The sequence below is a fragment of the Palaemon carinicauda genome, chromosome 23, assembly GCF_036898095.1.
Source record: "Palaemon carinicauda isolate YSFRI2023 chromosome 23, ASM3689809v2, whole genome shotgun sequence".
Classification (NCBI taxonomy): Eukaryota; Metazoa; Arthropoda; class Malacostraca; order Decapoda; family Palaemonidae; genus Palaemon; species Palaemon carinicauda.
In genome coordinates this window covers 71,305,661-71,318,457 of record NC_090747.1, presented here as the reverse complement: position 1 = coordinate 71,318,457, position 12,797 = coordinate 71,305,661, and the positions used below count along the sequence as shown (strand labels likewise).

Genomic DNA, 12,797 nt, shown 5'->3' with positions numbered 1-12,797 from the left:
TCATTACTCTGTTTACTGTCAAAAACATCAGCCAAAAGGGTTGCCTTTTCCTTTGGACAGTGAGTGACTGAGCCATCTGGTTTAAGTAAAGGAGGAACTGTTGCATCTACACCAAAGAGTGCAGATTTAAGGGTAGACCACCATTTATGTTCCTGAGTTGTACCAGAAAGTGTTTCTTTTATGGTTAAATTGTACTCCTTTTCAGTTGAGGCATAAACTCTCTGAGCAAAAGCTCGAAGCTGAGTATAGTTGTTCCAGGTCAAATCTGATCTGTTCCCCTTCCAAAGATGATAGGCCTCCTGTTTCTCCAAATAAGCACGTCTACAATCATCATTGAACCACGGTTTGTCCTTCACTCGATACCTTAGCACACGAGAAGGGATACGCCTATCAATTATGTTGAGTAGATTCTCATTCAAAGGGACAACAGGATCTACACTATTATATAATTGTGACCAATTCAAGCACAAAAGATCATGTAAAATCCCATTCCAGTTTGCTTGGGATTTCATATAAATTTTACAAGAATATGATATATCAGGGACAGGCTGCTCAGTCTTCACTAATAATGAAATCAAGGCATGATCAGATGTCCCGACTGGAGAACCAACCTTACTAGTTATAACGCCAGGGGAGTCAGTGTATACGAGGTCCAAGCAATTACCAGACCTGTGAGTAGCTTCATTTATGATTTGCTCACAGCCTGATTCAGAGGTAAAGTCTAAAGCTCTTAAGCCATGGCGATCGGTAGGAGAGATAGAACTTAACCACTCCCTATGGTGAGCATTAAAATCACCAACAAAGACAAAAGAAGCCTTTCTATCATCTTCTTGTATCTTAGCCATAATGGTAAGAAGACAATCGAAGATAGAATCATCTATGTCTGGATTCCGGTAGATCGAACACAAATAAAAGTTGTTATGCCTGCCACAAACTTTTATTACCTGAATCTCATGACATCCACATTGATAGCAGGACTTATGAGAAGCAGGGTACTCGGTCCTAATATACACCGCCATTCCCCTGGCCCTAGGGATGGCATCACGTTTCAACATTATTGGCTTCTTAAAACCAGTTATAAGGAGCTCAGATGAGTGCCTCATATTAGAAACCAAAGTTTCTGAGCACAAAAGAATATCATACTGTCTGGACGCAACTGTAAGGTCTTGGATATTTGCATGAAGACCACGAATATTGCAATACAGAAGACGACATTGACGAAATCTAGGACGTACTGGTCCCGGATTTCGCTCAATGTCTCCAGACAGCATAAGAATTAATAGAAATAAAAAAGAGACAGCATACTTAAAAACTAGATTAACAAGAATTATAACAAAAACAATACGTACAGAATTATAAACAAAGTGATTGATGATACCCATAGACTATAGTAAAAAGTCGGAAAAACTGGTCAACATGGAGGAGCCGATACACCATGCAAGGCTAAATACCCTCCAGGATAGCCACTTCAACTGAAGGGAGGACAGTAAGGATGGTTTTGAGAAGAAAAATAATCAGAAAAAGGAAAAGACAACCTCTTGATAAACCACCAGGCATCCATGGCCCTTCTATTAAGCCTGCCCAACACACCATTTCAAAAAAACAAGAGGAAGAAAAAAAAAATAAGATAGAATAGTGTGCCTGAGTGTACCCTCAAGCAAGAGAACTCCAACCCAAGACAGTGGAAGACCATGGTACAGAGGCTATGGCACTACCCAAGACTAGAGAACAGTGGTTTAATTTTGGAGTGTCCTTCTCCTAGAAGAGCTGCTTACCACAGCTAAAGAGTCTCTTCTACCCTTACCAAGAGGAAAGTACACTGAACAAATTGCAGTACAGTAATTAACCCCTTGGGTGAAGATGTGTTAAGTATCTCATTGTTGTCAGACGTATGAGGAAAGACGAGAATATGTAAAGAATAGGCCAAACTATTCTGTGTAAGTGTAGGCAAAGAAAAAATAAGCCGTGACCAGAGAGAGGGATCCAATGCATTACTGTCTGGCCAGTCAAAGGATCCAATACCTCTCTAGTGGTAGTATCTCAACGGGCGGCTGGTGCCCTGGCCAACGGAGTTCTCTGTTCGACCGGACTTGTTCGAAAATGATATCTTCGTTTTCCATTCTCAGGCGAGGTTTTTCCAGTAATGAAAAAAAAAAACCAACGAGCTCAAAGTACTCAGCTTATTTTCCGCCAAGGAAAGAGAGTTTGCATCCAAGCAACAAGAGCATACTCTCTTGGGTCTTCCATCTTCCATTGGTAGGTGGGAAGCAGTTGCCTCTTTATCCTAGAGATCACAACATCCGGTCTCATGGAAAGACGCGATTCATCAAGATACCACAGAGCTTCTTCAGTCACTTCTTACAGAAGTCTCTAGTTTTAGCCTCTCCTCTGGGAACAAGTTTGAGCTTCAAACTCTGTCTTAAGAGAAAAATGCTTGCAGTCATACAAACAGTTAGCTCATGGCTTCCTGTACCAATATGACCACTAGGACTCATACTCCTAGCATTTTTTCCTGGACATCCGTCTTCAGGCCTGTCATGTCAAGGAATGGTGCTTCAGTTTAGATAGCAATGAAGGTTTTCACAAGGGTTTTTACCCTAAGGTCAACGAGCCCCTTCAGGATCGGCCTCATTCTCCGAAGACCTTGGGACGACTGGCTAATCCTAATAGTCTCGAGCTCCTCTGACACATCTTGAATTCACCACGATCTGAAGATTAGTGTAAATCTCATGAGAGACATGACTATCGTGTCAAATATGGGTATCTATAGAAATGGTCAACAGCTTGCAGAAACTTCTGCAGGTTTGCCAAGACCGCATAAGTCTCCGTTGAATCCAACCTCTTAAGGAACAGCCAGATCTCAGGTCCTTCAGCAACAGGAATCTTCCTTTTCTCTGCTTCTCTACAGGATCCGATCAGGAGACTGTCCTGGTAAGGAGGTCGTCAGACATGAATCTCATCCAGGGAGTCAACCGCCTCGTTTTTTTCCCGGATTTGACGCTTGTTATACAAGCATCAAAGAAATGGGGTGGGAGGCCACGAATTGTACCACACTTCCTTGGGACTATGGTCAGAGCACGTATGGTACCGTCTCTTAATCTCCTGGATAGGCTTTTTTTCTTCCCTCGGGAAGAATCGACTACAGTGACGGCAGAGATTCGTCTGTTTTTCCATTCAGGGGAAACACTTCCTTCACCTATGTGATCTCCCCTTCGGGGGATTCTGTCTATGGGATTTGGAATGTATCCAATCCACCCCTTCTACTGGAGACTCCCTTCGCCAGCCTCTGTTCAGAGGCCTTCCTTCTTTCGTGAGGCAGCGTGGCTAACAGTAACAGACTTTGATCTATTCTTCCTATGGGAGAGACTGCTTTCACCTATTAGGCTTCTTTGAACAATTCCTCTGAAGATAAAATGGCTTCTCCCATACCCGCCAGAGCAGGCCTCATTGGCAGTCAAGTCTCGTTAAGAGACTCGGCTAGCCCATCAGACTTGCCTCGCTAGCAAGACTTGTCTTGCTTAACAGACACATCTACAACTCCCAAAGGAGAACCCAGTAAGGACTGCCTTTACGACTCAATCTACTCTATCAACCACAGGTGAACATCTCTCACTATGGGTAGCTTCGCTGCGACGTAACACCTGGAGACTATCTAGCTTCTTCTCTCAAGGGAAGTACAACCATTTGTCACAACAAGTTGCAAAGACTAAATCTGGATACCGAAGTTTTCTTCAGCTTTGGTCTCTCAGATCAGGGGACTGTTTTCTCCGTGGTGAGGGTCGTGTAAAGATTGTCTCTCTTCTCGAGGGTGCTATTCCAGTAATAGACTCTCAATTTGCCATCAGGAGGAATTCCACTCCTAGACTTAGGGGATGGGAGGCCACTGCACGTTCCTTAAGCATCTCCTCCAGACCTAAAGGCCTAACCTTTCTTCCACGTTGCCAATCGTTGCTCTTCACAGAGTTTGACCCTACCTACCCGCAGTTGGGTAATAAAACCCCTCTACGGGGCATGGGTTGCTTCCTTTAGTCACGAGGTGCCCCATGAAGACTCAAGAGTTATAGACAGCAGATCATCACCTGATCCTGAGGACAAGACTCTCCCAGTAATACCCTCAGCAAGAGAGTAGGCATACCCTATGAGTCACCTTCAATGTCTCTCACTCCCAGTGAGAAACCGAGTAACATCCGACTTCTTTCCAGACAGCTCGGCCTCAGGCGTGATAAATGATCTGCATCATTGGCTATTACGCCAGTGATTAACTTGAGGTTCTACCTCGGGGAAGATACAATAGCTCGCCCCAAGGGTTTGATACGCTTCGCAAACACTAGGAGAGTCAAAGGAGGCTCACCAGGAACACGTGCATGACTGTGACATACAAGGTCATGGACTGGTCATTGAATCCTTATCCTTCTCCTCATAGAGGTGACCTAGAGCTCATAATGTTAAAGGTAGTAATACTCCAATAAAGTTTATAAGCAGCTACTCTGTGACGCAGGCCACACCAGTGATGAGGTGAAAGTGTTACCGACCTTCACCTCCCACTTCCTGCAAGACGTGACCTACAGGAGCATGCAGACGCTCTCCATTGTCCTGTGGTGGCTACTTCATGTATGCTGACATTAAAATTATTACAAAAACATTGCTTCATAGTAAAATCCAATACTTTACAACTTTTGTTTATAAAACATAAAAAATTGTAACTGCCTTCTTAACATAAGCTTTCCTTGTAAAGTAGTCATGCATTAGTTTTATAAAAATGCTGTATACTTTAAGTACTCTTACACAATTTGTTCTATAGTTACACATGATGATATTACAAAGCAATACAGGACAGTATACAGGACTCAGCTCCTTAACACTTTTACAATCCCTTTAAAATTGTTTTATTTATTTTTTTTTTTTGCAAACCACACACCTGCCACTTTGCTTTACATCATCCACGATTCAATTACATCCCATCAGAAATCAAATTTGTCATACAATTTTCATAGAAGAATGAATAGCATAAAAAATTTCTTACAAACTCATTTATTTACAATATCTACAAATTCACATTGAAATTTCTCTTTCGTGATATTTCCAAGTTTTGCTGTTATCAACATACTGTACATTATCTGTAACAATGAATATAAATTATTTGGGGATAAATTCACTTCTGATTCTTATCACAATAACTTGCTTCATCTAATTATTCAAATTACTTCTATAAAAGCTTATCTAATGGCTTTCAATGAAGTTCAGCAGTTTTAAAATATTTAACACGAGTCAATACTGTCATCATTTAGTTTTGTAAAACCATGTGTCTGCCAAGAAAATTGAAAATGTAATCATTTAAAAATCTTTAAAAAGACAATAATTCTTTAAGCTTCTTTAACCATATAAAGGAAGTAATATAGAGTACTGTATTGTACTGTACTAAGAATGCATATGCAAATTTCAATTGAATCACTTGTACATCAGAGCACAATTCTTTATTTTTTTACCTGATAAATCATCTACAGTATTAATATTCAGTACAGTACATTACTGTACTTCACATATGCTGAACTTTTTTTCTCTCATGGTAAAGTTAGAAAAAAATATTCTCTCCTCACTGTACAGCTAAAGAAATAGACTTCAAACTGAATTAAAAAAATACCTTTCATAATAAAGATATCTTACTCTTATCAAACCCTAGTTAAACCATTTTTAAACATCTCACATTTTAGCATTGTAAGGTTGGTATAAGACCCAAATTTATAATTAGTTCACTTCTTTCTCCAGTAAGTACTCAGCAACACTTATTTGCTATTGCAAGTACTGTACAGTACTTGCTAGAGCGTCAGCTATGTGGACTAAAAATGTTAATGAGTGTAAAACCTTTTTCTTATGATCAACTCTAAAAAGCTGTCAGAAACATAATAAACCATTACATAAAATTTCAACTATAAAAGCAGTGTATAAAAAAATTACATGAAATCATGCATATATACAGTATATAATTAAAAAATTCCCTTAGCAAAATTCAAGCTGTTTGTTAGGATATTTACTCATGAAACCATTATAAAATTCATGCGCACTCATTGGTTTTCGTCCCTTCAATAAGACTTGACTAAAACTCACCCAATGATCCAAACACTTAACATTTACTGTTTTTGTTGTTCTATCATATACAGCTGTCCCTGGTTTAACATTATCTTTGAGATTGATTTTATTACAAATAACACTATCACTTGAATTTCTAACTTCCTTTTCACTTAATGAGTCACGAGATATTTTATTTTCTGACACAAAATTATCACTTCCATTACTCTCTGCTGGGTACGACCATTCTTTATGCATCTCCATTTTCCTAAGTTTAACAGGAATACCTTGCCATGTAGTCCACAGAGGAATATAGTCATCCAGAGCTCTGTATCTTGCTTGAATATTTCTACAAGTATGCGTATTCCACTTTATTCGTGAAGAATTTTCACTAACCTTTGGTGCTGAGGAGAAAAGAAAGTAATTCTTGTTGGTTTGTATTTTCTTAGATATAAAAAAGGATGATTAAGATTAATGAAGAAAGTACTGTACTGTACTTTATCAGGTAATCGAATGAATAAAATAGTAAATCTAAGAAATTACAAGACATAAAAACATTAGGCGAAGAGTATAAACACATTTTCTGGGCTCTGACCTGTGCCGCCCAGTGAAATGCTCCTTTTACATCATTTCTAAGGTAATAACTGCTATGAATTTACCAGAGAAAAAATTGTATAGGAATGCTAGGTTGAACCCAGCTCGCTCACCTAATAAGGTGTTGGTATAAATAACTGGGGCATGATAAATCACAACCAGAGGTCTCGCACCATCTAGATAACTCCTGTCAACATCCCTGAACAGCGAGGAGCTGTTCAACATCCTAACTCCAATCGCTACTATGAACGAGCCCACCCGCGCTAGTGACGTCACTCCTTTTCATAGCACCTGCTTGAACGCTGTTATTCTTTGTGGTGTGTGTGTTTACCTTTGGTTTACCCAGGATTTATCCCAGGATGTCGGATTCTACTGTTACTCCACCTAAGTTAAGTACCAGATCTATGAGTTTTGAGTGTTTGGAGGTAGTCTTGCCCTTGGTTTTTTAATTATCTCAGTTTTTATATTACGCGACCCCGCATCGGGTCCGCCATGCTGGCTGGCTACCTCCTCTCTCTCTCTCGTTCTTGACGCTTAGCAATCAGTCTTCTATACTGATTGTTTCTCGTCCTGAACTTCTGGGTATCCACGGTTCACACCCTGTGTTATTTTATACTATGGAATTTGTCTGTTATTATATTAACAGCTAGTTATGATATTACGATATCTTGTTCATGAGGTTGGCATGCCTGGTCGCCTTCAGGCGTTTCTAGTTTTACTCGTTTACGTTTCACGTTCGTAGTAGCGATCATATTAGCGTATACATTATATTACTAGTAAGATAGTTCGTTGGGACTTTCGCGAGGCAGTTATTATTTTATGTTTGTTGTCGGCACCTCATCGACATCTTGTTTGGTTGGCAGCCCTGCCTAGCTCGGTCTCTCCCGCGCTGTTAGGCTTGGTCTTCCCCTGCCTCTCCGTTTGTCCCTTCGGATTATTTTACGTTTATTATCATTATCCAGCATGCCTCCCTTTTTCATATTATCATATCAGTGACATTATTATTATTAGTCTTTCCGCGTGATCTCAGTCATGGGTCTCAGTTCAGGTTGGTACACCTGTTCTTCTGCCCTTCCCGTTAGCCTCTTCAACCCCCCCCCCCACCTCAGGGATGTCTTCACTCGCTCTCATATGGAGGCTCGGAATCAGCCTTGTTCATATCCCCTTGGGGATGTTGACACCGATTATCACTCTGTTCCGCCCTGGGCGGATTTCGTTTGTGTGTAAGGCTTGTTATACGTTATTGTTCTTATTCCCCTACCCTTCCGTTGCCGTTTCTCCCCACCGTCTGATTGGCCATCGGTAGGCGGGTGGGATCCGGTTCGGTCTGGGTTTTTACATCGTGTATATTCATATTTATACACTTTTTATTCCTGCTACCCCACCCGGTCCTGCACCTCATGGACCCATTACAGATCCCTCCCTTTTCCCCCCTCATTATATGGTGTTCCGCACTCCACGGACTCCACATATAATATTATTCCTTACGGGATCTCAGGACATAGTCTTCGTTTATTCCCATGTCGAGTTCGATTAATTCCTTGTGTCATCGATGGGTTTATCCCTCGACTCCCCTATCCGCCTTCTCCGGTAGGCTTTCATGAGCCCTGGGCTCGCTCAATTGTCTCCTCGGAGCCAGCGTGACCTTATCTACTAGGATTAATCGCATTATATATTCATACATAACTATATATATATCCCCTGATCTCGACTTCCCCCACCCCGGGTATGATCACGATTACGGTTTGACTTATTCTTATCTATGTTATGTTTATTTTATTATTATTATTTTACAAGCTCCGCTACAGCGGTGTATTCTAAGCTCCCGGAGCCTCCGGGCTCCTCCAGCTTACTCACGAGATACTCGTGTATCTTTTATTTTACAGGCGGTACGCTGTTCCATGAAGGCATGCGCGGCGGTCCTTAGTCAGCCCTGCGAACACGATGTGTGTCGCTCTCATGCCCATTGTGCTGTCCTGGTGGATGACCTCACTGTTTGGCATCCGGACAACTGTGTAGTATGCTACAAGCTAGCCTCCACTTTAACCTCTGAATCGGTAAGTGTATCTTCTTAGCCGTTCTTTATAGACTTGGTAAGTGGAGTTACAATTAATTACAATTAATTAATTTTAATTGCATCATTTTGCTTCTTGCATGCTCTCTAGGGCCTCGTGTTCGGAGGTCCCTGGTCCCTCCTTTTTTCTTCGGCATGATTCCCTTTCCTTCACTAATGGCCTGTTCTCTTTCAGAGCTCCGAGTCTGCTAAGACTTCGGCCCTAGCAACCCTCAAGGTCTGGATTGGCGGATTCGCCCAGAATGCAAAGGCTAAGCAACCTTACATTTTATCGGAACAATGGTGTTCCCTGCCAAAACATCTGCAGCGGTCCCCAAGGAGTTGGCGGACCCCATCATAGAAAGTATTGAGTCCCTGCTTTTAGCCCCGGACCAAGGAGAGACGAGCGGGACAATAACAGAAGACGTCGCAACCCTTAATCTTGACGTCGAACCCATGGTTCTTGAGGAACCCGACACAGGTAGGGAGATAGGTGAGTCAGGTGGGTCCCGGGCTGAGATTCCTCTCCTCAGCCCGACTTTCTCTTCTACTTCGAACCAATCTTCCTTTCAAGGTTTTCCGGGGACTTCCGATGCTGATCTCAAGCTTCGGTCTGTGATCCCCAAGGTTAAGGCTCACCGCAAGCCTTTACATAAGACCCACAAGTCTTCGAAGTCATCGAGGTCGTCCAAATCTTCCTTCACTAGAGTCCCCAAAGACTCCGTTGCCATACCCTCGACTTCTCAAGGACCGGTCTCCGGTTCGACATCTGTTCCCCCTCCGGCGGAACCATTTAACCCGGCAGACTTCTCAAAGAGGCTGTTTTCTCGCTTTGAGACGATGTTATCGTCTCATACTCAGCAAGCCATCATAACTTTTCAACAACAGCAAGAAAGGGTTGCTAATGTTGAGAACCTAGTCCAAGGTCTCATGCGTTTGGGGCTGCCACAACAACAGCAATATGCCATCCCTGACGCCTCTAAGCTTCCACCCTTTACTAAGAGTAACCCCTGGAGGTTAGCTCTACATGCCCCCTTTTCGGATGGCAGGTTGTCCATTGAAGGTTTCGGAACTCGACCGATTGAGGACTTCGAGTTCTACCCACCGGGTCTGCAATTCCCCTTTCCCGGCTTCGCTCGTTTGACTGATGAGGCTCTGATCCGCCTAGATAAGGTCCCTAAGGAGACTGTGATCTTTCCCAAGGAACAGGCCCAGTCTGTTTTGGTCCATGCCTTCAACAAGTGGGATTGTGTGAACACAATGATCACACCCCATAAGAATTCATATACCATGTTTGTAATAGACGAACATAATCCTACTCCGTGCACAACTAAGATCATGGAAATAGCCTATCAGGCTTCCAAGGAAGAGAAGCCCTTACCCCAGTTGCGGGAGACAGAATTGACTACCCTTCTCTTCCCTGGTGACCATGAGTGCTGGCAGAATGCCCCATCTACCTTTTCGGTAGGAAAACTGAGCCCGGACTGTGCTTCGACGCAGTTCAGTGAACGCCTCCCCAAGCTACCAGAGTCCCTAATCAAAATAGAGTTTGAGACCCGGTGTAGGCTCAGTAGATCCATTAATTCTACTGCTTTATTGGAGATGACCGTTGCCACTTACGACGAGGAACCTAACTTTAAGGTCCTCACGAAGTCACTTCTGCAGACCTTATTAGTCGACGCATATGACTTCCATAACGCCAGATTCCGTTGCCGGCGTCATGTATTATCAGAGGCTACTATTCGCCATGAACCTAATAGGCTCATCAAAGCCTCAGTCTGGGGTCCGGACCTCTTCCCGGAGGATATGGTTAACACTGTCCTCAGCAAGGCAGCTCGAGTTAACCAAAGCCTCAAGGTTAGGTGGGGTCTAGTTCCCAAAAGGAAATATTAGTCTCCCAGTGCTCCAGTTCGTGGCAGGAAGAGGTTGAGGCCCTTCCACTCCTCTCAATTCAGACAGCCTCTTCAGGTAGTTCAACCTGTCCCAGTCCAGTCTGTCCCAGTCCAGTCTGTCCCTGTTTCACAGGGCTCCCAGCCTTCTACCTCTAAGGGCCAACCCCAACAGCAGTATGTGTTGGTTCCTCAAACACAAGTCGCATCGACTTCGTTTGCTGCCTCCCCAGCTTTCAACCCCACTAATGAATCTCAGGGTTCTTTCCAAGGCTACCAGCGCCACAGAGGCTCCAGAGGTGCCTTTCGTAACCGAGGTAGCGGAAGGGGTTCCCACCGAGGCAAGACTTTCTGCGGAGGCAGAGGTGGCAAATCTTCATCCAGCCATTGAGAAGTTGCAGGTAGGATGGAGACTTTACAAATTTCGGGACCACTGGAAGTTCAGCAACTGGGCTTCCAGCATAATCTCCACAGGTCTGGGGTGGAGCTGGCTACAGGGACCCCCTCCACCAAACAGTTTCTACCAACTCCCGACAGAAGAGCTATGTTCATTTACAAAGGATCTGTTGCAAAAGAACGCAATCCAAAGCATGCGTCGCTTAAAATTTCAAGGTCGCTTATTCAGCGTGCCAAAGAAAGGCTCAGACAAACGAAGGGTAATCCTGGACCTGTCTCGTCTAAACTCCTTCATTTGTTGCGAAAAATTCCACATGCTTACCGTCTCGCAGGTGCGGACCCTACTTCCCCGTGAGGCCGTCACCACCTCCATCGATCTTACAGATGCCTACTATCACGTTCCAATAGCAAGGCATTTTCGCCCCTTCCTAGGCTTCAAGCTGGGCAAACAAGCTTATGCTTTCAAGGTGATGCCATTCGGGCTCAACATAACACCCAGAATCTTCACCAAGCTGGCCGAGACGGTGATTCAGGGACTTCGAACCCAAGGGATTCAAGTAGTGGCTTATCTCGATGATTGGCTGATCTGGTCGAACAACGTCCAGAACTGCCACTCGGCGACGCACAAGGCACTCAATTTCCTTCGACGTCTAGGATTTCAGGTCAACCTCGAGAAATCCCACCTGGTCCCGGAGACCAAGTTTCAGTGGCTGGGGCTACAATGGGACCTCAATTCCCAAACATTGTGCCTGCCCAAAGCCAAAAGGAAGGAAATGGCGAGGAACACGAAACAGTTCCTCAGAGACAAGTTGACATCCAGACGGAACCAGGAAAGAATACTAGGCTCCTTACAGTTCGCCTCCGTCACAGACATCGTCCTAAAGTTCAAACTAAAGGACATAAACAGAGTGTGGCGTTCCAGAGCAACCAAGAAATGTCGAGACAGGCGAGCTCGCCTTCCCCCAATTCTGAGGAAAAGTCTGCAGCATTGGATGAAGGTCAAGAACCTTTCCAAGTCAGTTCCTCTGCAATATCCTGCCCCGGGACTCGTCGTTCACACAGACGCCTCCCTCACAGGGTGGGGAGGTTACTCTCAACACAAGAAAGTCCAAGGGTTATGGTCTCCGATATTTCAACAAATGCACATAAATGTCCTAGAGGCCATGGCAGTCTTACTTACCCTAAAATGTCTCACCCCAGCAAGGAATCTGCATATCAGACTGGTCCTCGAAAGTGCAGTCATAGTTCACTGCATCAACAGAGGAGGCTCCAGGTCAGCCCATATAAACCACGTCATGCTGGCAATTTTCTCCATGGCAACATCATACAAGTAGCATTTGCCAGCAGTCCACCTGGCGGGGGTTCAGAATGTAGTGGCGGACGCACTTTCCCGGACGACTCCCTTGGAGTCGGAGTGGTCACTGGACAATCGATCCTTCCAATGGATCTCATCTCAGGTCCCGGGTCTCCAGGTGGATCTGTTTGAGACGGAATCCAATCGCAAACTAAAATGTTATGTAGCCCCCAACCTGGACCCTCAGGCTTATGCCATGGACGCTATGTCAATAGACTGGAACACTTGGAAGATGATAAATCTCCTGCTGAAAGTACTGCACAAGCTCAGATCTTTCAAGGGCCGAGTGGCTCTGATAGCTCCCAACTGGCCCAAAAGCAACTGGTTCCCCTTATTACTAGAGCTAGGTCTCCGCCCCCGGCGAATACTGTACCCAATCCTGTTCTAACACAGGTAGTACAAACGCGCAATGTGTTCGCTTCCTCAAGGATTCTGAATGCCCTAA

The 12,797-nt window shown here is 44.0% G+C and overlaps 1 protein-coding gene across 2 annotated transcripts in view; it reads right to left on the bottom strand.

Annotated features, from left to right (window-relative positions):
• Positions 1-4,786: 4,786 nt before the first annotated feature.
• LOC137617167 (methionyl-tRNA formyltransferase, mitochondrial) overlaps positions 4,787-12,797 on the bottom strand; it is a 99,043-nt gene continuing 91,032 nt past the window's right edge. The window contains exon 5 of one of the 2 annotated variants that reach the window (XM_068347024.1): positions 4,787-6,470. In XM_068347024.1, coding sequence (XP_068203125.1) covers positions 5,998-6,470 — 473 coding nt within the window. In that variant the 3' untranslated portion in view covers positions 4,787-5,997. The remainder of the gene's footprint in view (positions 6,471-12,797) is intronic. The other variant, XM_068347023.1, reaches the window with a different exon arrangement.